This window comes from Brassica oleracea, chromosome C3, assembly GCF_000695525.1.
Source record: "Brassica oleracea var. oleracea cultivar TO1000 chromosome C3, BOL, whole genome shotgun sequence".
Lineage (NCBI taxonomy): Eukaryota > Viridiplantae > Streptophyta > Magnoliopsida > Brassicales > Brassicaceae > Brassica > Brassica oleracea.
The window spans coordinates 7064730-7090141 of record NC_027750.1 but is presented as its reverse complement, the minus strand read 5'-3'; the positions used below and the strand labels follow the sequence as shown (position 1 = coordinate 7090141).

The window sequence follows — 25412 nt, the reverse complement described above, 5'->3', positions numbered from 1 at the left end:
TGAATCGACAAACTCTAATTATCCTATTGGGTTTAACTATCTAAAACTCGATCCGACCTGGATCCGAAAAGACCCGAACCGATCCTGAACCGAGAATTTCAAATTAACCTATCGGGTCCTAAACTCTTAAACCCGAATGAACCGGATCCGCAACGATCCGGTCTGAACCTGATCCGAGGACCCGAATGCGTATGCCTAATATTCAGATCAAAGAGAAAGGCGAACTTTCCATACAAATAGTGATACTGTAATATTCCAACTAGATACAGTAACATCCCAACTAGTACTGTTAACAGAAACTTAAACGCAGCGTTTTAGTAGTACACAAGGGACGGAAACTTTTTAAGATTCAGAGTCGATCAGGGCTTCGCTTTCTTAAACGCAGCGTTTTAGTGATTCGGTAACCGAATTTTAGTAAACCGGGTATAGAAGCCTTCTAGATGATAAAGAGTCTTCTGAAAGAAACTAACCAGAGCGGTAAAATTTGCGCAAGTGACGTGATTTTTTTTTAAAAAGGGTGAAAAAACAGCTAAGCAAGTAATCATCTCAACAGTACCAACACTGTCTATATTAAACGACCACCGACGTTACAGACACAACATCTCTTCTTCTTCTCATCTTTCTAACTCCGCCGCCTCACCTTCTGATCTCCTTCTGCTCTGCTCTGATCCCTTGTGAACGTTATTGCCTTAGAGATGATGATGATGTCGTCGCTCGGAGGTGGCGGTGGCGGCGGAGGAGGGAGGTTTATGACGTATTCGTCGTCTCTCGCGGTTCCGCCTTCTGTTCCTCAGTCGCCTAACTACTCCGGTGGGATCCGATCACAGTCTTCTGTATTCGTTGAGCAGGAGAAGTAATTGAATCTCACTTCTTCTTTTGTTTGTTTGTTTCCTCTTTACGTTGTGAATCTTATTGTGGCTGATGAATCTGATGACGTATGGTTTAATCTTTGTTTTGCCGATGTCAATCCGTAGATCTCATTAGTTAATCTCAAATCTGACTTTTTTTGTGTTAGTGTCGTGTACGCATCAGGTGGTATGATAGATTTATAGATCATTGACTATTCTTACTGCTGAGTTGTGTTGTTGACTTATGAAACTATTAAAGTCACAGTTTTTTATAAGAAGAATGACTATATCCACCTCACTGAAGGAGTGTGAACTTGAATCTCAGATTTAACAAGTGTATTTGGTTTCTTGATCATGATGATCTTTTTTAAAGTGGATTTTCCCTTAAGTTTGATCTGTCTTTGAGGCTTGACTGATTTTGGATATCTTCTGTTTTGGCAGGTATCTTTCAGAGTTACTCGCAGAGCGTCGTAATCTTACTCCATTCTTGCCTGTGCTTCCGCATGTATGTCGCCTACTGAACCAGGGTGAGCATTTCTGTTTCTTACATTGTCATTGCTTACTTTATAACTATGAAGCTCTCATACTATTGATAAACACTTAACTCCTGCTGCTATTATTGCTAGCGGTTGGAAACTATATAACAAAATGTTTGAATAATCCTAGACTGTAAATATCTTACTAGTCACAGGGAGACTACAGTTTAGATTTAAAACATGTTAACATTTGACTAGAGTGACTTCTGTCATTCTTTTTAACTAGAGTGAAAAAAAATATTGTTCTTTGCTAACTCAATTAACTGTGATGTACACCGTTCATTGGTGTACTGATGACTGATTTGTTGACTAATCTCTAACTGGTGCGTCTTGCTCTTGGAAATTGACATTTTTTGGAACAGAGATTTTGCGTGTAACCACACTGTTGGAGAATGCCACATTTTTAAGCCAGAGTGGCCTTGACCACACTAACCCTGGAGGGATATATCAGAATGCAAGAGCTGACATGAGCGGATGGGCCTCGCAGTTTCCATCAGAAGTATGACTACTAACCATTAACATAACTTTCTTACATCTAATTCATACCTCTTCAATACAAGTTTTGTTGACTTAATTTTTGCTGACATGACATATTTGACTCTGCTTTTAGTCCTAGTTTATAATGACAGGTATCATGGGCTAACACCGTATATCCTTAGATTAACACTAACTAGAAACTCCACTATCCTCGCGAGCCATAATAGATAGCCAGCAGAGTGGAAATGATGATGTGCTTACTATAAATATTTTCATGATCACTGTCTATGCATTTTATTAGGATATAGCAGCTACAGGTTGCATTGACTCTCCTTTCTATGGAGAGGAAGCAAAGATATTGTTTTTTCTATATTAATGTTGCTACTATTTGTTGATTAATATGTGCTTCTGCTTTAAGGTTGATGTGGCTTCTAAATAGTGTTGGTTGATCATATGCAGAAATCTGTTCCATCGTCTCCCGGACCAAACTGGCATAACTCACCTGGTAGTCCGTCTGGTCTGATCGCCAAGCGAACTATCAGGATCGATATTCCAGTCGACGAATATCCAAATGTATGAACACTCATGTCTACACTCAGAATATACTTAAATATATATATTGTTTGGTGGAATATAACTCTACATGTTTCGTTAACACAGTTCAATTTCGTTGGTCGCCTCCTGGGACCTAGAGGAAACTCCCTGAAGAGAGTTGAAGCAAGTACTGGTTGCCGTTTTCTTATAAGAGGAAGAGGCAGTATCAAAGATCAATATAAGGTTTTTGTTATTTTCCTTGACATCTTCATTTGTATTTACAGTCCAATGTTTTGTTCAGTTCGTTAAATATGTTTCTTCTTGTAGGAGGAAATGATGAGAGGAAAGCCTGGATTTGAGCACTTAAGTGAGCCACTGCATATCTTAGTCGAAGCTGAGTTACCTATTGAAATAGTCGATGCACGTCTCATGCAAGCTCGTGAAGTACTAGATGAACTTCTTACTCCTATGGTTTGTTTTCTCATCTATTTCTTCACCTTTTAGTCTCAAACCGGCTAATGATACTAGTATCATTTAAGTTTTGACACTTTGGTTTATGTTTTCAGGAGGAGACACATGACTTTTACAAGAAACAGCAGCTGAGAGAGCTAGCATTGCTCAATGGAACTCTTCGTGAAGAAGGATCTCCAATGTCCGGTTCTGTTTCTCCTTACAATAGCCTCGGTATGAAGAGAGCCAAAACAAGAGAAGTGTAGAAAACAAATGCCTCAAAACACAGTTTTGTTGTTGTGATCTCTCCCACATCTCAAGGAATATGAAACCGATCCAGTTTGACGCAGAAAGGCCAAACCTCTATCGACTCCGCAGTACTGTTCTCATTCTCCCTGGAATAGTGTTGCTGTATATATGATTATAATGTGTTTTTTTTTTTGGGGTCTATTTATCATTGTCCTGGAGAGAGATCAGATGACAACATTTCAAGGAAACACTAGGCATGATGAGTCTATCTCTCTCCTAGTCTTTGTGCTTGTTTTTTTAAAATAATGTTTTTTTTTTGTCAACTTATTTTGTTGTTTTTACTCTTTAGAAAAGTTGGGTTCCAATTTACAAGAGAATTTTATAAGTGTTGTCTGCCTGTCTGTCTGGTAATGATAATATGTTTTGGGATACATAAACGTGAAAGTGAAGTTTGTGTTCATTATCATGTTCTGTTCTCGAGTATTTTTCACCTTTTATTACTGCAATAGACATTTTATACGTTACATATCAACTCTATTTTCAAAATTTGATAGACTAGTCCATTAGTTGGGTTGATTAGTCAACAATCGGTTTTAAATGGATCCTTAAATCGGTTGATCAATCAAATTAATCATCCGGTTTAGTGAAGAACCGTTGGTTTTCTTTAAAGATCATTGCGAACAAACTTTAGGAGCTAATTGATGATTGATAAACACACCAAGATCAGTTTCTTGTAATGCAAGATAGCTTTTTCAGTTTACCAAATTTATTCAAAACTCAAAAGTCAATTTATTGAGATATCTGGAACATTCTTAAAAGTTAGTATAACTAATAAGATATATTATATACTGTGAACCCTCAAATGGTATCCAAAGGATGAATGATGATGATAGACACTGGAATAAAGGCAACTATCCAAATAATTACACAATTAGATTGGGCCTCATAATGGGCCCGTAACGGAATCTAGCTCGCGCTACGTGGCAAAGCTTGAGCGCTCGGAAGAGGAATCTATTTAAAGCGAAAAGAATGCTTCGAATCAACAACCTCTTGAGATTTCCCAAGATCAAATCAAAACCCTACGAAAGGTTAGGTAGGTAAAGGTCACAGTTTAGTTCTCAACGAAAAATCTCGATTCGATCTGATCATCGTTTCCCAGCTCACCGATCATCTTCGTAGATCTCTCTTTTTGCTCTCCTCTCTCGATTTGTTTTCTTTCGGAATCTTTTGCGTCGATCCGTGTGCTTGTTCCGCAGATGCGGCAGTTTCTGTTTAAGATTCCTGAATCGTTAGATGATTTGCCTCTGTTTGATCAATAGCATATCTGATCGGCTTGTTTGCTGGGCTTTAGTTAATAACAACATCTTCACTTAGATTCTGATTGCATTATTATCCACTTGATTTCGATAGATTTCTTCAGGTGGTTTATCATCGCCAGATTAACTAACTTGCATGAGTCTTTTTTTTTTTATTTAATAGTATTTTCCTTAGTAGTTTATATGAATCTCTGTTGTGTAGTGTTTGTGGTTTTATAAATGTAATATATTATTGAAATTCTAAATCTTGATGAGAGTTTGGATTGTTTTGTAGCTGGAAGCAGCAAGTACAGTTCAAGATGGCTTCGAAAAGAATCAACAAGGAGCTTAGGGACCTCCAAAGGGATCCTCCAGTCTCATGCAGTGCCGGTCAGTATCATGTTGTTTTTCACCGTTTATTGTAATCTTTGAGCTTTCTTTTTTGGATTCTAAAGTTCGGATCTTGTATTCTAGAGAGATTCAGTAGCTAAATTTATCAAACTCAAAAGTTACAGTATGAGTTGTTTAGGTTATAATGAAATTGATGGTGTTGTTTTAGGTCCTGTGGGTGATGATATGTTCCACTGGCAAGCGACTATCATGGGTCCAACTGATAGCCCATTCTCCGGAGGTGTGTTTCTTGTTTCCATTCACTTCCCACCAGATTACCCCTTCAAGCCACCAAAGGTACCAAAAATGTCCTGTAGTTGCTTGTTATGTTTATTCCTGGAGCTCATTCAATTAGTTTATCACCCACCCTTTTGCTTAGAGCGAGTAGTGTTCAATCATCTATGATTGTTTATGATGCAGGTTTCTTTCCGCACCAAGGTTTACCACCCGAATATCAACAGCAATGGCAGCATCTGTCTTGACATTCTGAAAGAGCAGTGGAGCCCTGCGCTTACCATATCCAAGGTGATCACATTGTTTCAGTTCCATGACTGTTCAATCTCGTCATTCTGTTTTCCACTCTTATGTTCGTGTGTCTGTTAGTTACCATCACGCCTTTGCCCACTTCCTCTGTTGTGATTATTTGAACCAATGATTGAGCATGGTCTAAGTAGTCATGATACGTACTAGTTCAGTAATTCTGTAGGTGCCATCTCTTTTATTAGGAGTTACTTATGGTTAAGGCTTTTATAATCAATATATTGATGACATGACATCCGATTTCCATTTTATAATCATGCATTGGCGACTTGCTTGAAGATATTTTCGTGGATAGAATAATAGATTCTTCAATTTGCATATGCTTAAGTGTTAAAAGAGGTTGGTGTTGGCTTTTCCACAGGTCCTTCTTTCGATATGCTCACTGCTGACAGATCCAAACCCTGATGATCCTCTGGTTCCAGAAATAGCTCACACCTACAAGACAGACCGAGTCAAGTACGAGAGCACTGCCCGATCCTGGACCCAGAAGTATGCAATGGGATGATGATGATTGGCAATAATAATCCGCACCAATACATTGCGCATTGTCTAAGAATGTGAGAAATAAGATTGAAAAAAAAAACAGAGTGTGGCGTTTACTTGGTTGCTTTATTAGTTTTATCATCATCTTAAGACGTGTGTTGGTTTGTGTACATGAGCTTTTATATTGAGACATTTTGAGAGCTTGCACTGCTTTAAAGCCAATAAAGGGCTGTTATGATTATGATGAGTCGCTCTTTCTTTGATAGTGTTGAATGAAGAATACAAGTCTTGACAGGTTTAGTACGGTGTGTGATTCTTATTGGCTTTTATGGTTTTTGTCCAGCTAGAAAAGTCGTGAGAGTAGAACAACCGAGTAAAGTGAAAGACTTGTCCTTCAATATTGGCGATAAGTACGGCTTTCTCTGAAAAAAATTCTCTATATGATTTAGGTACTTTTGTATTCAAGAAGTAGGATGCTTATTTGTTCATTTTCAAAGTGAAAAAGAGAGAAAAATGGAAACAGAAAACATTGAGTTCGATGTTAAGCCACCATTCAAATGAGCTCGGTCCGGTGAGTTTTGCAACTTTAACCAAAAAAGAAATCTTAAAAACGTACTCCTATTTTTATGGTTTGATGACCCTATTAGCTTAGTTTTTAATTTTTATACCAAGCAAATTTAGAAAGAAACTGAACTAAATCTATAGGTTGGGTTGAGGAATTAAAAGAAATTTGTTATTGTGGGTGAGACGATTTGCAAGAACTGATAAATTATAGAATACTAGTATTATTATGGCTCTTGATATACAAGGACAAGTATTTGATTTGCACAACGACGAGGGTTGCCCGTCCTTGGACGAAGCAAAGGAATCACATGCTTCCGGTCTTTTATTTTTGGCCACAAATTACCATAAAGTTTTCATTAGTGTAGCGCTAATCAATAGTCTTTAAATTTTTCAAGACCGGTTCTTGCTCTTTGTATAGTAAAAGTGGTATAACCGTTCCTTCTTCGTCTATTTTTTTCACTTCTTATTTTGAAGGGTAGAGGTATCAGCAATGTTCTATGTTACACATTTTGTTACTAATTTTAAAATAAAAATGTGTCGATAGTTCGACTATTTAGGGTTAACACTGAATTAAAAAGGAACGGTTTAGGGTTTTGTAGGGATTCATTTTACGATCGACTTGGACTCCGTTGCTCCTTTCCGAGGAATTTACATTTCTCGGAGACGGAGGATTATTTGTTTCTTTGCTTTTTAGTTCGGTGGCACAGCCGAATTCAATAGCGTATCAAGACGTTTTTGACGGATTCTAAACATGTCAGGTATTCATTTGAGCTTTTAATGAAAATAATATGATCATCAGAAACTTTATGGTCACCATTTTTGCACTATGTACATATAATATTGCAGGAGGTTGTGGACATACAACAGACAAGTTATCAGATTCAGAGGATGAACGATCGAGAATTGGGAGTCCGGCAAAGAAACTCATAAGCTGTTCCATTGAAGATGTTAGGGACGAGAATGATGAGAAGATTGTTCTTAAATTGCGCCAAGAGCTTCTTAACAAACATTCTTTGCCTCCAAGGCATGATGACTATCATATGCTTTTGAGGTAAACTAGTAGTGAATTTTTTTTTTTTTTGTCTTTGATGCTGTGTCTCTAATATTTTTGTTTACACTAGCTAGGTTTCTGAAAACAATGGATTTCAACATCGACAAAACCGTCAGTGCATGGGAAGAAATGCTCAAATGGAGGAATGAATTTGGAGCAGATCAAATTATACAGGTAAAGTAAAGGGATATTATATGGTCCTACATTGTTAAAGAAAGTTAATAAAAGTTTTTGGCTTTCTTGCTTGCTCAAAACAGGATTTCAATTTCAATGAGTTGGACCAAGTCACAATGTACTATCCTCAAGGGTACCATGGAGTTGATAAAAATGGTAGACCCATCTATATCGAGAGACTAGGAAAAGCTCATCCCGGTAAGCTTATGGATGTTACAACCATTGACCGGTACTTGAAGTACCATGTCCAAGAATTCGAAAAGGCTCTTCAACAGAAGCTCCCTGCCTGTTCCATCGCTGCAAAGCGACGTGTCACTACTACGACTACAATACTTGATGCTGATGGCCTGGTATGGTAGACTCCTATATAGATTCTCTTAAAAAGTGTCATGAAATGTTTTTTTTTTCTTGATTTATTAACATCTCTCTTGTGGTAACTCTCAGGGTATGAAGAACTTTAGTCCTGCAGCGGCAAATCTCCTGTCCTCTATTGCTAAAGTAGATTGTAGTTATTACCCTGAGGTACTTAACTCTTTGAAGATTACACTTTTGGTAACTAGTCTAAGGCCAATAAGCCGAGTGGACATGGGTGTTTTCGGTTTGTGTAAAAGTTTGTAATTGTGGTCTCTGACTCTTTGCAGACTTTGCATAGAATGTTCATTGTCAATGCAGGATTTGGATTCAGGAGTTTGATTTGGCCTGCCGCACAGAAGTTTCTTGATCCTGTGACTATTGCAAAGATACAAGTAATGTATTATCGTTTATTCTTCTATTTATTGTCAACAGCTACTAATTTATTGCTTGTGTTACTCAGGTTTTGGAGCCAAAGTCCTTGTCAAAGTTACTTGAAACAATTGATTCCAGGTTAATTCTTTTTTTTTTCAGGTCGCTTCTTAAGTGTTGTCCCAATAGATAAATGTCATTCAAGTTTTGGTGAGTACACTAACATTATCATTTACTGCTTTTATATACTCTGGAGTGCAGTCAACTTCCAGATTTCTTGGGAGGCGTATGCACATGTGCTAACGAAGGAGGGTGCTTGAGGTCTAACAAAGGACCATGGAATGATCCTGAAATAGCCGAGGCATCTAATTCTTGTTTGTCTGTTTTTTTGTTTATTAGATTCATGAAGTTGTCATAATAAGTTGAGCTATAATATTATCTTGTCTTGTTTTGCAGCTAGTACATCACATGGAAGTGAATCCCATACCACAAACTACAAAAGCTCCTCTTCATGTAAGAGATCATGATTCACAGGAACCGGCTCAAGGAGAATGGTCTCAACCCCAATTACTTAACACGAGCTCTGAAAACTCTTGTTCAACAAATACATCAAGAAGAGAAGGTGTGTTTCTTTTTCACTCATATTTTGTTTCGTTAGTGTTGTGTTACGCAACTACATGTTCAAATGTATCATTGTCACATTTTATGGTGGTCAGATATCACGGTTTGGTGTTCTTAGAGAGAAAACCAAAGGCGTGAACATCGTTCACTTGGTGACAATACTAATAGCCTTTCCACTAAAGCTATATTTTGATCTCTTTAGTTTCTTATTGTTCGGATACTGGCAAAGACATAACCGTGTCCATGTCTCAGATTCATCCATAAACAAAGAGATTGTTCTTCAGTGTTTGGATCGTCTTAAGAAGCTGGAGAAAGAATGCACAGAGATTAGTAGAATCCCTGTAAAGACCCCGGACGAAAATGAGAAGCTATTAACTGGAACTCTCGAGAGGATCAAGTCTCTAGAACTTGATCTCGACAAAACCCAATCAGTACGTACACTTCTTGATATTGACCTTGTAACTATTATTAAGGTTTAATGCTTTTATCATCATATAAACACATATCTACGTTGTATGTGTTTCAGGTATTACATTTAACGTTAGCAAAACAACTTCAGATCACAGAACAGCTTGACTCTCATTACGAAGAAGTAAGCTCACTCAATGTTTCTTTTTCTCTCCTTTTTAAGCATAAAATTTTGCAACATCTGATCATATTTGATCTTTTTAAAAAAGATATCCAACATCTGATCATATTTGTGTGATTGTATGTTCTTGTGTTTTTGGTTACAGGAGTTAAAATCTGATATAATTACTGAATTGTTTTTTTTTTTCATGTTCAAGTTCATTGGTAGTTGAGACTCTGTTCTTTTATGTCTTGCAGCAAAGAAAGCGATGCTGCATCTGAAGCTTTGGGACATAACCTTATGGATACATATTGTTACTATATATTTATTTACAGAACTGAGAGAATGAAAAAATTCTATACACAGATATTTGGGAATTTTTTCTTCTTGTAAACAATTCTTTAAAACATTCCGTGTGTGCGGGAAGTAATATAAACATTTAAGTTTGTAGCTGAAAAACCTCAGTTTATGATGACTATGTACAAATATATTATTGCATGCGTTGCATTGCATGTATGTGAAAGATGTGGATGGATAAAGAGTGAATACATTAGCTCAAACACTGTTGAGTAAGCGGCCAACTTGCTCACCTAATTGCGCATTTACAAATAATCTTACTTGCATAGCTTCCCACCCCAATCTGTCAGAGCATGATTATCCCCAGCTCTTAAGAGCCCACCTCTTTTCTAAGAGCTTGGTTCCTAGGTGGGTTCTTAAGAGGTGGGATCCACAAAAAATTTAAGAGTTGGTTCTTAAATCATTTCTCTAAGAGCTCACTGTTCGCGGGTTCCACTGACACGTGACGGTCCACAATTGGTTAGGTTTTAATTTTTATTTTTTTTAAATCAGAAAAAAAAAATTTCAGAACCTTAGGGTTAAAGATGCTCTTAGAGTTTTACGAATTAATGAGAAAACGTATATATATACATACGCTTAACGTCACCGGTTAGGAACGTGACTTTGAAGAATGAGACCGACACTCAAATAGTTTCAGCGTTCTTCTACGCTGTAAAGTAAAGCCTGTAATCTAATGTCAACAAAATAAATAATTTAATATCTCATCCACCGCTCTCTCTTTTTATATTTATTTATTTTAATACGTTTTAGTTTTCAGCCTCTCTATCTTCGTGGTGCGGCATATCTCGTCTTCCACCAAGTCGTCTTTCTGATTCTTATCAGATCTCTTCGTTACTTGTGTAACTACAAAGAATCATGTCTCTCAAGTTCGTCTCTGGAGCTCTTTTCTTCTGTCTTCTACTCTCAATATTCCCATCTTTCTCATCCGCCAGTTTCATCTCAGGTACATTTTTTTTATTTTTTTTTTAAAAGATTTATTTCTTCAATCTCTGTTCGAATATTCAAATCTTTAGGATGAAAATATTTAATTTGGTAACTTTCTTGTCTTTTTATTGCAGATGGTGTGTTCGGATCTCAGGCTTTGGTTACGGGAAGAAACCTACTTCAGACCAAGAAAAGTAAGTTCTCTTTTAAATCTCTCTTTCCTCAATTTATTTCTGTTTTGATCCTTCAAATTGATTCTATTTGAAGTATGATAAGATCTTAGTAAAACTTCCATATTACAATAATATACAAACGAATCCTGCTGTATCTAGTAACGTTTCCTGCATCTATATGGATCCATAAACTATACAGTTTCATTGCCCAAATCTTTGAGTTACAATCTTGATTTCTTGGTGCTTACCAAATTATTTGCTTTTTGGTCATATCTGTATAGTTTGGCTTAATAAATGATCTTCAAACCTCTACAAATTTTTGCATTGATCTTCAAAACTTTGTTTGTTTGCCTCTGGATCATGGCAATAGTCTAAAACCATTTACATACAAACAGCTAATCACAATTCTTTATTGACTCCTTTACGCTCTTGCTTTGGGGAGATGCAACTGATTTTTTAGAAGAATGTTCTGTTTTTTTTGACATGGTTTCTCTTTTCTCATGGTAACAGCATGTCCAGTGAACTTCGAGTTTATGAACTATACAATCATAACAAGCCAGTGCAAAGGTCCCAAATTCCCAGTAAAGGAATGCTGTTCCGCCTTTTTGGACTTTGCGTGTCCTTACACTGAACAGCTCAACGACCTGAGTAACGATTGTGCTACCACTATGTTCAGTTACATCAATCTCTATGGTAAATACCCGCCTGGACTTTTCGCTAACCAGTGCAAAGGAGGTAAAGAAGGTCTCGAGTGCCCCGCTATGTCTCCTGCTTCAGCAGCAGACGTAAACGCAGCCATCAACACCGCGTCTTCTCCTCTTTGGCTGACCATTTTTGCAGCTTTATTGGTTTCTGTTAAATTGTTATGAGGCCAAAAAAGCCAGATATATGCAATGTACCAGTAACAACCTGAGGGAAGGGAGTGTTTGTGTGCCCACTATTTGTTTTATTTGTATCATTCTTTTGATCTTAGGAAACTTCAAAACCTTCTAATTGATAATTCATACGACTTTTGTGTGTCTCATTGTATCTTCTTCTATATAAATCGACCAATGAAGTGAATACTGGTTAGAGAGATAGTGAAAGGATTAGTATATGTAAATCACCACGGGGTCTCAACAAGCTATTGCAAATACAATATGTAGACGTAAAGATTAAGACTTACTTATTCATAATGGTTTTCTATTGTCCCTTCCAGTGAGTTCTTTATAATCCGAATTCTCGGCTTTACTTTTGTACACCAAAGAATTTTAATAGAAGATCATTCATCTCTCCAGTGATCTAAACATTTTTAGAGACGGTTTTCAACTGCTCTAAAACTCATTGGATGGATTCTTCAACGTCGGTTTTAAGTCTGACTTCTTTGCATTCTTTACTTCTTTGCATTCTTTAGAATGCACGTTTTAAGATTACAAGTGAAGCTTTTCTATTTTCATTATGATTTAGTTGTCATCGCTATAAACTTTTAATGTTCAAAAGAGGAGTACAATCAATAATGAGCACTACTCATTATACCTACAAGTCCTCACAAACATGCAAATACCTCTTAGCCAATACAACAGTTTTGAGCGAACTATCATCACTAGTAAGTCGTGATGCACCATAGTGGTCCATAAAGAGTGTGACCGTCTTAGTGGTTTGATTCACTTTATGTGTTGTACATTAGATTTCATAATCTCATATCGAGAAATAGAGATTCCATACGATTTAGAAGTTGTTCTTTTGTTTAGTTTTATGTGTTGTGCTTTTTAAATTGTACATTTTCCAGAGAATCCACACTTGGGAATTGCTTTAGGTCAAAATTTGATATGTTTTGCTTAGATTCAGTTTGTTATATTTCTCCTTTTTCCAGTGCAATTTAAATGGATTTAACAAGTTGTTAAACAGTGATTGTATGGAAGATTTTTTTCATGATTTATAGAACTTCCAATTTTATTTTATTGTTCTAGTTATTTTAAGTTTAAATTGAACGACTAGTAAGAGTGATCCTTCTATTAATCTCTTGTTAGCTAATTCTGAACTTCAATAGTATTTATGTTTTTCATAAAGTTGTATTATTAGATAACTAAAAAAATGAATTATGCAAAAGAAAATTATTTAACAAATAGATACTAAATCATTTGAATTTTTCATAAATACTTATCTTTTACCGTAACGAATCTGAATTTAGCATCTTTTTCATAAGCGATTATTTTTCATAAATCAAATGAAATTTTTCTTATATTTTCATAAAAAATAAATCGATTATTAAGTCGGTGAACAAATGTAAAACTAAATAAACACTTATCTTTAAGAGTAATGATATAAGTGAATAAAAGACTCACTTATTCAAAAAAGCAGAAATTGTTCAAACTCAACAAGTAGGATCGAATCTGAAACAAATCTCACCACCCCATATTTAATTGTGAAAACACAATAAACACATGTTAAGTTTACATACTTTGTTTCAATAATATTACTTTTTTGGCTGTTACATTTATGATTGCTTGACCAATCCTACTCTAACAGATGAAGAAGTGTTTTGGCTATAAAATTAAGTTCATTACTAGAGAGTGACCCGCACTCAGAGGGCGGAGGGTGGATATATTATTTGTTTTTTTTATATTATTTAAAATTAAATTTATATATGTGTTTTTTTCCTTGTAATATATATGTATTTTTGTAATCATACTTGTGTTTTTATCAACAAACGTATTTGCGTAATTTTTTAAAAATCTATTATATTAAAACACAAGTGTGACCTATTGATGTTAGTTGAGTCCAACAAATATTTTCCATGATACCTACCTTTTGATATGATAATTGTATATAAGAAAAATACAAACTTTATACGATAACCACCGCATCAGTTAGCCTAACTGCATCAATATACTTTGGCCATAAATATTTAATTTACAAAACCCATTAAAATTGGACCATGGACTTTGATTTACATAATTCATTTATAATTGGTATACAAATTATTATGTGTAATAATAATGTAATTATAATTATATACGAAATTAAATCATGTTTAATTTTTATTTTTATTTTATTTATTTAATCTATCTATTTAATTACTATTTTTTTACTAAACAAAACTGTAACAATATTTTGTTATTTTAAAAAAAAATAATAATAAAGTACCATATTAACGTGTTAAAGGCTATGGCACAAATGTATAATTTAACAATATAATAAATTCAATACAATTATACAAATACTTTACTAATCATTTTTTTAAATTACGCAAATACGTTTGTTGATAAAAACACAAGTATGATTACAAAAAATACATATATATTACAAGGAAAGAAACAAATATATAAATTTAATTTTAAATAATATATACAAAATAAATAATATAGTATTGTTACAGTTTTGTTTAGTAAATTTTGTTAAAAAATAACAAAATATTGTTACAGTTTTGTTTAGTAAATTTTGTTAAAAAATAACAAAATATTGTTACAGTTTTGTTTAGTAAATTTTGTTAAAAAATAACAAAATATTGTTACAGTTTTGTTTAGTAAATTTTGTTAAAAAATAACAAAATATTGTTACAGTTTTGTTTAGTAAAAAAATAGTAATTAAATAGATAGATTAAATAAATAAAATAAAAATTAAAATTAAACATTATTTAATTTCGTATATAATTATAATTACATTATTATTACACATAATAATTTGTATACCAATTATAAATGAATTATGTAAATCAAAGTCCATGGCCCAATTTTAATGGGTTTATTGATGTTAGTTGAGTCCAACAAATATTTTCCATGATACCTACCTTTTGATATGATAACTGTATATAAGAAAAATACAAACTTTATACGATAACCACCGCATCAGTTAGCCTAACTTCATCAATATATTTGGGCCATAAACATTTAATTTACAAAACCCATTAAAATTGGGCCATGAAGTTTGATTTACATAATTCATTTATAATTGGTATACAAATTATTATGTGTAATAATAATGTAATTATAATTATATACGAAATTAAATAATGTTTAATTTTAATTTTTATTTTATTTATTTAATCTATCTATTTAATTACTATTTTTTTACTAAACAAAACTGTAACAATATTTTGTTATTTTTTAACAAAATTTACTAAACAAAACTGTAACAATATTTTGTTATTTTTTAACAAAATAACAGTTTGAAAATAAAGTACCATATTAACGTGTTAAAGGCTATGACACAAATGTATAATTTAACGATATAATAAATTCAATACAATTATACAAATACTTTACTAATCACTAGAGAGTGACTCGTCTTCGGAGGGCGGGTATATTATTTTTTTGTATATATTATTTAAAATTAAATTTATATATTTGTTTCTTTCCTTGTAATATATATGTATTTTTTGTAATCATACTTGTGTTTTTATCAACAAACGTATTTGCGTAATTTAAAAAAAATCTATTCTATTAAAACACAAGTGTGACATATTGATGTTAGTTGAGTCCAACAAATATTTTTCATGATACCTACCTTTTGATATGATAACTAAAATATTTGTTGGACTCAACTAACATCAATAGGTCACACTTGTGTTTTAATAGAATAGATTTGAAACCAAACACATCATATTTGTTTGAACTTATCAATTAAAAAATTTTGTTTTTAATTATTAAAAGACTGAGATGTTGACGATTATGGTATTATTTAATATTATCAAAGTTGAGAAAAAACATCGGATCAGTTCCCATGAACACAAAGCCATTCCAAAGCTATTTTGAGTTGTGATAAAACTTGACATTACCAAAACACGAGTTAGAGAAAGTCCAACGATTCTCTGTCTTTCTCCCTCTTCCTCATTTATCGCCATGTCTTCCTCTCCACCATATTTCTTGACTCACAAGAAAACAACACAATCTTCCCCTCAAAAGAAAAAAAATAAACAAAACAAACCCTAATTCTCTATCGAATCTCAAGAACAGATCAATAATCTAAATGTTCCCTTGATCCGTCCTGATCTCAAATCTGTATCACTGTATTTCAAGAAAACTCTGGAATGGGAAGGAGAAAGTTATGTTTTCAAGAAACATTTGTTTCGTTCTTCGTTTCTCTTGTCTTTATATTTCATCGAGGAGTAATATGTCAAGATGATAGTAGCTTGGATAATCCAGCAGCCAATCGCCTCTATAACCAATTCGTCTTCGACAAAATATCCAATCTCACAGAAGTTTTTGAGGATGACATCAAACGAGAACTCGGTTTCTGCATCACCAATGTGTTAGTTAACATCTTGTCCTTATTGTTTTCCTTGTCAAAAAAAAAAAAAACTAACAAACCAATGAAAAAAAAAAAAAATCCTGTGTGTTGCAGAAAAGAAGATTATAATGAAGCGTTTAACTTCTCTTCCAAGCCAGGCTTCTTAAATAAATGTGGTAAAACCACAAAAGGTACATGTCCTCTGTGTCATTGGTACAACAAATAAAAGAAATTTAAATATATACATTTTTGTTGATGTTTTTTATGGTATGGGAATAGGTGACATGATGCAGAGGATATGTACAGCTGCAGAAGTGAGGATATACTTCAATGGATTATTAGGAGGTGCAAAGAGAGCTACTAATTACTTAAAACCGAACAAAAACTGCAATCTATCTTCATGGATGTCTGGATGTGAACCTGGATGGGCTTGTCGTACTGCCAAAGACGTTAAAGTTGACCTTAAAGACGATAAAAACGTTCCTGTGAGAACTCAGCAATGTGCGCCTTGCTGCGCAGGTTTCTTCTGCCCTCGTGGGATTACTTGCATGATACGTAAGTTACAGAACATTCAAAACTCTCAAGAATCTTTTCCTTTTTTTATAATGTTGTTTTTACCTCCCAATGTTATGAAGCTTGTCCTTTGGGAGCTTATTGTCCAGAAGCTAAGCTGAACAGAACAACAGGACTATGCGACCCGTATGTCTTGTTCTTTCACTTTTATGTCTCTACGTTTTGTTTTGTATGTAAAGACTAGAATCATGATTGTTGTGTTTGCAGATATCATTACCAGCTTCCTTCAGGACAGCCAAATCATACTTGTGGTGGTGCTGATATATGGGCTGATATTGTTAGTAGCAGTGAAGTTTTCTGTTCAGCTGGATCTTTTTGTCCTTCAACTATTGACAAGCTTCCTTGTACTAGAGGGTAAGAATTATTTTGATAACCTTGCTTTGAGATTCATCAGATAAAACTAATCTTCTGTTTGCTCCAGACATTTCTGCAGGACAGGTTCTACTGCTGAAAAAAGTGAGTGATCCTCTTTGTTACTATTACAACGGGAGTTTCGATGAGACATGAGGACTTGAATGAATCCACTTATCGCCAATTGATTTTAAGTTGGAAGTATAGGAAAACTTAAAGGTTTCTTTTCTCTGATGCATTTGCAGATTGTTTTAAGCTGGCAACATGCAATCCAAGATCAACAAATCAGAACATCACAGCATATGGAATCATGCTTTTTGTGAGCCATACATAACAGATCTTCCTCATTTACCTCTTAGTTTATTTCCAAACAGTTTTGAGTCTTTGGCTTATGTCTATATATGTAGGCTGGGCTAGGTTTCTTGCTCATAATATTATACAACTGCTCTGATCAAGTGCTTGCTACAAGAGAAAGAAGGCAAGCAAAGTCCAGGGAGAAAGCAGTACAAAGCGTGCGTGAGACGCAAACGCAAGAGAAATGGAAATCAGCCAAAGATATTGCAAAGAAGCATGCCACCGAGCTGCAACAATCATTTTCAAGGACATTTTCTAGGAGAAAATCAATGAAACAGCCTGATCTGATGAGAGGTCTAAGCCAAGCAAAGCCTGGATCAGATGCTGCTTTACCACCAATGGCAGGAGGAAGCTCAGACACAACCAAAAAGGGAAAGAAGAAGGATAAGAACAAACTAACTGAGATGTTACAAGACATTGAACAAAACCCTGGAGACACTGAAGGTTTTAAACTCGAGATTGGTGATAAAAACATTAAAAAACATGCTCCGAAAGGCAAGTCACTGCATACGCAGAGCCAGATGTTTAGGTATGCTTATGGACAGATTGAAAAGGAGAAGGCTATGCAGGAGCAGAACAAGAACTTGACATTCTCTGGAGTCATCTCTATGGCTAATGACATTGAGATAAGAAAGAGACCAACCATTGAAGTTGCATTCAAAGATCTTACTATTACTCTGAAAGGTAAAAACAAACATCTCATGAGATGTGTGACTGGGAAGCTATCACCTGGACGTGTTTCAGCTGTGATGGGTCCTTCAGGAGCCGGGAAGACCACTTTCCTAACAGCTTTGACAGGCAAAGCAGCAGGTTGCACCATGACTGGGATGATTCTAGTAAACGGCAAAGTTGAATCAATTCAATCTTACAAGAGAATCATTGGCTTTGTGCCTCAAGATGACATAGTCCATGGGAACTTGACAGTGGAGGAGAATCTCTGGTTCAGTGCAAGATGCAGGTAAGCCACATTTTCATTGATGAAGTTCATCTTCTAGACATAGCTTATGAAACTATATATACAGGCTCCCTGCGGATCTCCCTAAGCCTGAAAAGGTTTTAGTTGTGGAAAGAGTCATAGAGTCACTAGGTCTGCAACATGTCAGAGACTCTATGGTTGGTACTGTGGAAAAGAGAGGAATCTCTGGAGGTCAGAGGAAAAGAGTCAATGTTGGTCTTGAAATGGTGATGGAACCATCACTTCTGATATTAGATGAACCAACTTCAGGTCTTGACAGTTCATCTTCTCAGTTACTTCTTAGAGCTTTGCGCCGTGAAGCTCTTGAAGGAGTGAATATCTGTATGGTTGTTCACCAGCCAAGGTTCAACATAATACACTCATCCCATTGGTTACTTAGAAGATTAGATCTTGTTCTTATTTTATCTTTTGTTTTCTCTGCAGCTACACTCTCTTTAGGATGTTTGATGATCTAATACTTTTGGCAAAAGGTGGATTAATATGTTACCAAGGATCAGTCAAGAAAGTTGAAGAATACTTCTCAAGCCTTGGGATAGTTGTCCCTGAGCGTGTGAATCCTCCTGATTACTACATTGATATATTGGAAGGGATACTAAAGCCAAGCACAAGCTCAGGGGTTACCTATAAGCAGCTTCCAGTTAGATGGATGCTTCATAATGGGTATCCAGTTCCTTCGGACATGCTCAAAAGCATTGAAGGGATGGCTTCTGCTGAGAACTCTGCTCATGGTGGAAGTGCTCACGGGAGCGTTGTGGGAGATGATGGAACATCTTTCGCTGGAGAGTTCTGGCAAGATGTCAAGGCAAATGTTGAAATCAAGAAAGATACCTTGCAGAACAACTTCAGTAATTCTGGTGACTTGTCTCAAAGACAAGTTCCTGGTGTGTATCAGCAGTTCAGATACTTCTTAGGAAGGTAAACCCCTCAAATACTTAGCCCTGCAACCTCGTTTTTTTTTCGGTTTATTCGAGTCGGGTATTTTCAGTTTCGATTAGTTCTGTTCAGGCACAATCTTACCGGAAAATTCGGTTCGGTTTGTTTTTTGCTTAATTTTGGTTTTCAAAATTTTACCAAGAATAATCAAATTTTATTTCGGTTAGATTCCGGTTTAAACTTCTTAACACCTCAGATAATGTTGGCTAATTCAGGTATATTTGGTTAACTTCAGTTATTTCGGTTAGTTCAATTCAGTTAATTCGGTTATATTCAGATAATTTGGTTAATTTGTTTTTTTTTTTGGAAAACTGAACTAACCGAGAACCAAACCGAACTGAAAATCACTTTCAAAAGTTTTTCAAACAGAACCGATCTCAAAACCAGAAATGATTCGAAAACCGAAAAATGTCGGTTGGGTTGGTTCAGTTCGGTTCAATTCCGCAGGGGTACAGATACTAAAATTAATATCAATCAGTTGACATAGAATCCTTTCTTAAACCCAGTTTCCTTGCATTGCAGGTTAGGTAAACAGAGACTGCGAGAAGCAAGGACACTAGCTGTAGATTACCTAATACTTTTGCTTGCGGGTATCTGCTTAGGAACACTTGCTAAAGTGAGTGATGAAACTTTTGGTGCCATGGGGTATACATATACAGTCATTGCTGTCTGTAAGTAGAAACTTTACAAGCTCTTCTGACCACAAACATTGCTTATTTTTTCTAACCCTTGTTATCATTTTTTTTTCTCTTCAGCTCTCTTATGTAAGATTACTGCATTGAGATCTTTCTCTCTTGATAAACTACACTACTGGAGAGAAAGCCGAGCAGGAATGAGCAGCCTAGCTTACTTCCTAGCAAAAGACACAGTTGATCACTTCAACACCATTGTCAAGCCTCTCGTTTATCTCTCCATGTTCTACTTCTTCAACAATCCAAGATCATCCGTTGGGGACAACTACATTGTCCTAATCTGTCTTGTCTACTGTGTAACTGGCATAGCTTATGCCCTGGCCATACTTTTTGAACCTGGTCCTGCTCAACTGGTAAGTGACTAATACTAAAGACTCAAATCTAGAAAGCTTTGTTTCACATTATTAGTCTTTGTGCAGTGGTCAGTGTTGCTTCCTGTGGTTCTGACTCTAATAGCCACCAGTACAAACGATAACAAAATTGTAGAGTCAATCTCAGAGTTGTGCTACACGAGATGGGCTCTTGAAGCATTTGTGGTATCAAACGCTCAAAGGTTTGCAAACTTAATCTCTCCCTATTACATCTCTGCATGTTGTTTACTATTCCATATAATATTTCAGATATAAAGGAGTCTGGCTTATCACTCGCTGTGGATCACTGATGGAGAATGGCTACAACATCAAGCACTTCCCTCGTTGCCTCATCTTCCTGACATTAACCGGCATCTTGAGCCGCTGTGCAGCGTTCTTTTGTATGGTAACTTTCCAAAAGAAGTAGCTTTAAGCTCCTTCTATGCATGCAAAACTATATTGGACGGATCAATAGTGAACATAGAGAAGCCACAAAGGTTTTACAAGAAAAAACAATACACAATTATTGCAGAAGATCATAACACGGTACACTGTTCATAGGTAGTTCCATCACCAGAGTTCAAGATTTTCTTACCTGTAATTCTTCATGTTGTACATCTTTCTTTTGTTTTATAGATTTAACGTAGATCATCATCGGGTTGCTATCAATTCTGTTTTATACACCCAGTAAAAATGTAGAAGTACATAGAAGAACCAATGAAAAACCTTCAAGAACTTCCATTACTTTCTTGGCTTAAAAGTTAATAACAATGGTAATTTGTTTTCCTTTTTTTTGTCCACATTTTGTTTCCTTTCATCACATAGCATTTCATATTTCCAAATGAGATGATATCATTTGATACAAATTATCATTATTAGTCTGGTACTATACAGTGTGGAGAAGCATTTATTTAAGAACAAGGTAGATCAGAATGTATTGATTGTTTTTTGTTTATAACAAAAAAAAAGTATGTAAAGGTTAAATGATTATCCATTTAAAATATTATTTTTGCTTACACATTAATCCTACAACTAGATATGAAAATTGTTACGTAATGATTAGTGAGCCAAAATCATAATCTCCCTTGTACTCAAACAACAAATCATAGCAGAAACCCAAATATGAAATATTTTATAATAATGAAATTATTATTAAAAATTAAAAACCCACTACCCACCACTCTCTCTCAAGGACGGTTAAGAGCATCAGCTACGAAAACTGCTTCTCGTCTTCCTTCACCAAACCCTCACAATCAGTCTCTCTCTTCTTCATCTTGAAGCCTAAGCCAATCTATACCTCAATATGTCCCATTCTTCGTCTATTAACCTACTTCATTACCATTACCTCCCTCCTTGTCTAAATCACTCTTCCTTCCGGTTTTGCCTCACTGCTCCATCTTCATCTCGGTGGTCTAGTCCCGACGACGACATCTGCTCCATCATGGCCATGCCCACCACAACTCTCCCTGGCTCTATGTCTCCCTTCAATGTCCCTCATAGTGTTGTGAGTTTTTATTTTGTTCTATTCTTAGTCAGATCTGTTGGTTATAATTAGTGGTATAACCGTTCCTTCTTCGTCTATTTTTTTCACTTCTTATTTTGAAGGGTAGAGGTATCAGTATAGAGATAAGGACATAACTTGTAGATAAAGATAACTATGTATTGTAGTTATCTAATCCCCTAAGGGTTAGGAGATCCTTCTTGTTTCTGAAAACAATGGATTTCAACATCGACAAAACCGTCACGTTACTTGTGTAACTACAAAGAATCATGTCTCTCAAGTTCGTCTCTGGAGCTCTTTTCTTCTGTCTTCTACTCTCAATATTCCCATCTTTCTCATCCGCCAGTTTCATCTCAGGTACATTTTTTTTATTTTTTTTTTAAAAGATTTATTTCTTCAATCTCTGTTCGAATATTCAAATCTTTAGGATGAAAATATTTAATTTGGTAACTTTCTTGTCTTTTTATTGCAGATGGTGTGTTCGGATCTCAGGCTTTGGTTACGGGAAGAAACCTACTTCAGACCAAGAAAAGTAAGTTCTCTTTTAAATCTCTCTTTCCTCAATTTATTTCTGTTTTGATCCTTCAAATTGATTCTATTTGAAGTATGATAAGATCTTAGTAAAACTTCCATATTACAATAATATACAAACGAATCCTGCTGTATCTAGTAACGTTTCCTGCATCTATATGGATCCATAAACTATACAGTTTCATTGCCCAAATCTTTGAGTTACAATCTTGATTTCTTGGTGCTTACCAAATTATTTGCTTTTTGGTCATATCTGTATAGTTTGGCTTAATAAATGATCTTCAAACCTCTACAAATTTTTGCATTGATCTTCAAAACTTTGTTTGTTTGCCTCTGGATCATGGCAATAGTCTAAAACCATTTACATACAAACAGCTAATCACAATTCTTTATTGACTCCTTTACGCTCTTGCTTTGGGGAGATGCAACTGATTTTTTAGAAGAATGTTCTGTTTTTTTTGACATGGTTTCTCTTTTCTCATGGTAACAGCATGTCCAGTGAACTTCAAGTTTATGAACTATACAATCATAACAAGCCAGTGCAAAGGTCCCAAATTCCCAGTAAAGGAATGCTGTTCCGCCTTTTTGGACTTTGCGTGTCCTTACACTGAACAGCTCAACGACCTGAGTAACGATTGTGCTACCACTATGTTCAGTTACATCAATCTCTATGGTAAATACCCGCCTGGACTTTTCGCTAACCAGTGCAAAGGAGGTAAAGAAGGTCTCGAGTGCCCCGCTATGTCTCCTGCTTCAGCAGCAGATGTAAACGCAGCCATCAACACCGCTTCTTCTCCCCTTTGGCTGACCATTTTTGCAGCTTTATTGGTTTTTGTTAAATTGTTATGAGGCCAAAAAAAGCCAGATATATGCAATGTACCAGTAACAACCTGCGGGAAGGGAGTGTTTGTGTGCCCACGATTTGTTTTATTTGTATCATTCTTTTGATCTTAGGAAACTTCAAAACCTTCTAATTGATAATTCATATGACTTTTGTGTGTCTCATTATATCTTCTTCTATATAAATCGACCAATGAAGTAAATACTGGTTGGAGAGATAGTGAAAAGATTAATATATATATATATATCACCAACGGGTCTCAGCAAGCTATTGCAAATACAATATGTAGACGTAAAGATTAAGACTTACTTATTCAAAGTGGTTTTCTATTGTCCCCTCCAGTGAGTTCTTTAGAACCGGCATTATCGGCTTTACTTTTTTACACCAAATAATTTTAATGGAAGATCATTCAACTCCTCTCTCTCTAGCGATCTAGATATCTTTAGAGACGGTTTCCAACTGCTGTAAAACCCATTGGATAGATTCTTCAACTTCGGTTTTGAATCTGACTTGTTTGCGTTCCTTCGAACGCGGGCTTTAGGATTACAAATGAAGCTTCTCTACGGATTGGCCACTCCTATCTTAAGTTTTCATTATGGTTTAGTTTTCATCGCTTATCGTATTATCGTCGAATATATTTCCGTTTGTAATCATCTTATCCCGTTGGACATTTAAATTAATATAACCTTTTAATGTTAAAAAAAGGAGGACAACAAAAAATGGACACTACACACTGTACCTACTAGTCCTGGCAAACATGCAATACCTCTAAGCCAATATAACAATTTTGAGCCAGCTATCATCACTACTCACTAGTAAGTCGTGATGCATCATAGTGGTCCATAAAGAGTGTGACCGTCTTAGTGGTTTAATTCACTTTATGTGTTGTACATGTGTTCTTTACTTGTCCTCAAATCACTTTGCAAGAACTCATAAGGAAAAGAGGTTTGAAGGTGAGAACTCATAGCCAAAAGTAACACTTCCTAGCACTCGACTTAACATCCTAAAGAAACATAGCGAATAGCATGAGCATCTTCCTTATTATACTCTAACTTCTCTAGGCCTATCCATACTCTTTTGCCTCTACTCAAGTTGCAATACTTATCACCAACAAGTTCCTTCAACCAGCTCTCACATTGATTCACACACACACACAAGGTGAATTCTCACAAATGGACACATGATCTCAATCATTTGGCTAGGTAAGCATGGTCTAATATGAATGAAGAGAAGGGTTCAAATGTTTTCATTTAAAGGTGGTTATCACTCAAAACAAGGAGCTTGATCATTATGCAAAATTTATCTAAGATTAGAAGCAACTCATGCATCCATAGATCCATCCTCATCATTATACCCCTTTTATAAGTGACAACAAGTTCCACCCTTTTATCATCATCTCAAAAGCAAAGTAAACTCCTCACATCACTCACCCAATGGACAACTCACTTTTTCTTTGGACTCAACTAACTAGGGACTTTTATTCACTTTTTACAAGCTCTAACTCTTTTTCATTTCCTTCCGCAACTTTTCTTTGATTCTTTTCCGTTTCTTTCTCTTTTTTTTTTATAAGGGGGAAGGTTCTTTGTTGCATAATCTAGACCTTCATACTTTCTTTTTGTCCCTAGAGTTTCCTTTACTATTGATACCCTTTTGCTCATCTCTCTCATCTTTCTCATTCTCCAAACCCAAGATATTGACATTTAGAACACATAAACTCCTCTCACTATCCCCAAATGCTAGCTCATTATGCTAGCAAGAGATGAGAATAAATCTATGTCGCCTCCAATACTCTCAATATTTTGCACATAACAAGCTATCAAAAGAAGCCTCACTCATGCAATTCAATGTTTGGTCTCAAAGAAATGGCTAGGGTTGTAGGGTATGAAGTGCCATTTGGGTTAACAAAGATTGGTATATAAAGGAATAAGATAACCCAAATGTGTATGAGATCCATGATCAAGTATGCAAATGCCCATATGCAAGAGAGATTAAGTTCATTCAAGCCAAGTTCAGATTGGAGCTGATCTTAAGAACAATGTCAATATCAAGCAAGCAAACAAGTTTCAAGAAGAGTTTTCAAGGCTCGAAGCATGCAAGCCTTTCAAAAGATGCTTAAGCTACTTGATATGTTTAACTAGGGTGTCA

The 25412-nt window shown here is 35.4% G+C and overlaps 6 protein-coding genes and 1 long non-coding RNA gene across 11 annotated transcripts; 6 read left to right on the top strand and 1 right to left on the bottom strand.

Moving 5' to 3' along the window:
• The first annotated feature begins 586 nt into the window (after nt 1–586).
• Nucleotides 587–3172, top strand: LOC106328460 (KH domain-containing protein At5g56140). Its single transcript, XM_013766903.1, has 7 exons — nt 587–853; nt 1290–1375; nt 1747–1883; nt 2321–2434; nt 2522–2638; nt 2723–2866; nt 2962–3172. Exons 1-7 carry the CDS (start codon nt 696–698, stop codon nt 3109–3111), a joined length of 906 nt encoding a protein of 301 aa, XP_013622357.1. The 5' UTR covers nt 587–695; the 3' UTR covers nt 3112–3172.
• Nucleotides 3173–4126: 954 nt separating this feature from the next.
• LOC106328345 (ubiquitin-conjugating enzyme E2 30-like) lies at nt 4127–6043 on the top strand. 3 transcript variants are annotated; one of them, XM_013766772.1, is made up of 5 exons: nt 4127–4187; nt 4685–4779; nt 4949–5076; nt 5200–5304; nt 5681–6043. In XM_013766772.1, exons 2-5 carry the CDS (start codon nt 4710–4712, stop codon nt 5822–5824), a joined length of 447 nt encoding a protein of 148 aa, XP_013622226.1. In that variant the 5' UTR covers nt 4127–4187; nt 4685–4709; the 3' UTR covers nt 5825–6043. The 3 variants fall into 3 exon arrangements, with proteins under 3 accessions (XP_013622226.1, XP_013622228.1, XP_013622227.1); XM_013766774.1 differs by having other exon boundaries at nt 4133–4191; nt 5681–6005; XM_013766773.1 differs by having other exon boundaries at nt 4142–4269; nt 5681–6005.
• A 905-nt stretch (nt 6044–6948) lies between these two features.
• LOC106335870 (phosphatidylinositol/phosphatidylcholine transfer protein SFH14-like) lies at nt 6949–9953 on the top strand. 3 transcript variants are annotated; one of them, XM_013774526.1, is made up of 12 exons: nt 6949–7124; nt 7213–7417; nt 7488–7591; nt 7675–7941; nt 8036–8113; nt 8233–8337; nt 8406–8455; nt 8576–8675; nt 8771–8936; nt 9188–9366; nt 9462–9527; nt 9761–9953. In XM_013774526.1, exons 3-12 carry the CDS (start codon nt 7505–7507, stop codon nt 9782–9784), a joined length of 1122 nt encoding a protein of 373 aa, XP_013629980.1. In that variant the 5' UTR covers nt 6949–7124; nt 7213–7417; nt 7488–7504; the 3' UTR covers nt 9785–9953. The 3 variants fall into 3 exon arrangements, with proteins under 3 accessions (XP_013629980.1, XP_013629979.1, XP_013629981.1); XM_013774525.1 differs by having other exon boundaries at nt 7492–7591; nt 9761–9950; XM_013774527.1 differs by lacking the exons at nt 9188–9366; nt 9462–9527; nt 9761–9953 and adding an exon at nt 9031–9073 and having other exon boundaries at nt 7492–7591.
• A 632-nt stretch (nt 9954–10585) lies between these two features.
• On the bottom strand, nt 10586–22228 carry LOC106335873. Its single transcript, XR_001268777.1, has 3 exons — nt 22157–22228; nt 21740–21743; nt 10586–10703 (listed from the first exon to the last, which is right to left on the bottom strand). It is a non-coding gene; the product is annotated as an uncharacterized LOC106335873 (long non-coding RNA).
• Nucleotides 10606–11981, top strand: LOC106335871 (GPI-anchored protein LORELEI-like). The gene is made up of 3 exons (XM_013774528.1): nt 10606–10803; nt 10919–10978; nt 11468–11981. Exons 1-3 carry the CDS (start codon nt 10716–10718, stop codon nt 11824–11826), a joined length of 507 nt encoding a protein of 168 aa, XP_013629982.1. The 5' UTR covers nt 10606–10715; the 3' UTR covers nt 11827–11981.
• Nucleotides 15860–21100, top strand: LOC106335869 (ABC transporter G family member 28). Its single transcript, XM_013774524.1, has 14 exons — nt 15860–16186; nt 16280–16356; nt 16445–16720; nt 16801–16864; nt 16946–17092; nt 17160–17194; nt 17335–17408; nt 17497–18401; nt 18466–18762; nt 18843–19334; nt 19875–20023; nt 20108–20397; nt 20464–20597; nt 20665–21100. Exons 1-14 carry the CDS (start codon nt 15966–15968, stop codon nt 20819–20821), a joined length of 3318 nt encoding a protein of 1105 aa, XP_013629978.1. The 5' UTR covers nt 15860–15965; the 3' UTR covers nt 20822–21100.
• Nucleotides 22139–23431, top strand: LOC106335872 (GPI-anchored protein LORELEI-like). The gene is made up of 3 exons (XM_013774529.1): nt 22139–22252; nt 22368–22427; nt 22917–23431. The coding sequence occupies exons 1-3, from the start codon at nt 22165–22167 to the stop codon at nt 23273–23275; spliced, it is 507 nt and encodes a 168-aa protein (XP_013629983.1). The 5' UTR covers nt 22139–22164; the 3' UTR covers nt 23276–23431.
• The last annotated feature ends 1981 nt before the right edge of the window (nt 23432–25412 follow it).

Excerpts from the sequence above, each read along its gene's own strand:
- LOC106335869 (XM_013774524.1), top strand. The coding sequence starts at position 15,966 with ATGGGAAGGAGAAAGTTATGTTTTCAAGAAACATTTGTTTCGTTCTTC. Across the intron at positions 17,409-17,496 it reads CATATGGAATCATGCTTTTT|GCTGGGCTAGGTTTCTTGCT; the intron begins GTGAGCCATACA and ends CTATATATGTAG. Across the intron at positions 20,398-20,463 it reads AACCTGGTCCTGCTCAACTG|TGGTCAGTGTTGCTTCCTGT; the intron begins GTAAGTGACTAA and ends GTCTTTGTGCAG.
- LOC106335871 (XM_013774528.1), top strand. The coding sequence starts at position 10,716 with ATGTCTCTCAAGTTCGTCTCTGGAGCTCTTTTCTTCTGTCTTCTACTC. Across the intron at positions 10,804-10,918 it reads ATCCGCCAGTTTCATCTCAG|ATGGTGTGTTCGGATCTCAG; the intron begins GTACATTTTTTT and ends TTTTTATTGCAG. Across the intron at positions 10,979-11,467 it reads CCTACTTCAGACCAAGAAAA|CATGTCCAGTGAACTTCGAG; the intron begins GTAAGTTCTCTT and ends TCATGGTAACAG.
- LOC106335872 (XM_013774529.1), top strand. The coding sequence starts at position 22,165 with ATGTCTCTCAAGTTCGTCTCTGGAGCTCTTTTCTTCTGTCTTCTACTC. Across the intron at positions 22,253-22,367 it reads ATCCGCCAGTTTCATCTCAG|ATGGTGTGTTCGGATCTCAG; the intron begins GTACATTTTTTT and ends TTTTTATTGCAG. Across the intron at positions 22,428-22,916 it reads CCTACTTCAGACCAAGAAAA|CATGTCCAGTGAACTTCAAG; the intron begins GTAAGTTCTCTT and ends TCATGGTAACAG.
- LOC106328345 (XM_013766772.1), top strand. The coding sequence starts at position 4,710 with ATGGCTTCGAAAAGAATCAACAAGGAGCTTAGGGACCTCCAAAGGGAT. Across the intron at positions 4,780-4,948 it reads TCCAGTCTCATGCAGTGCCG|GTCCTGTGGGTGATGATATG; the intron begins GTCAGTATCATG and ends GTGTTGTTTTAG. Across the intron at positions 5,077-5,199 it reads ACCCCTTCAAGCCACCAAAG|GTTTCTTTCCGCACCAAGGT; the intron begins GTACCAAAAATG and ends TTTATGATGCAG.
- LOC106335870 (XM_013774525.1), top strand. Across the intron at positions 7,592-7,674 it reads GAGCAGATCAAATTATACAG|GATTTCAATTTCAATGAGTT; the intron begins GTAAAGTAAAGG and ends TGCTCAAAACAG. Across the intron at positions 8,676-8,770 it reads ATGATCCTGAAATAGCCGAG|CTAGTACATCACATGGAAGT; the intron begins GCATCTAATTCT and ends CTTGTTTTGCAG.
- LOC106328460 (XM_013766903.1), top strand. The coding sequence starts at position 696 with ATGATGATGATGTCGTCGCTCGGAGGTGGCGGTGGCGGCGGAGGAGGG. Across the intron at positions 854-1,289 it reads GTATTCGTTGAGCAGGAGAA|GTATCTTTCAGAGTTACTCG; the intron begins GTAATTGAATCT and ends CTGTTTTGGCAG. Across the intron at positions 2,639-2,722 it reads GTATCAAAGATCAATATAAG|GAGGAAATGATGAGAGGAAA; the intron begins GTTTTTGTTATT and ends TTCTTCTTGTAG.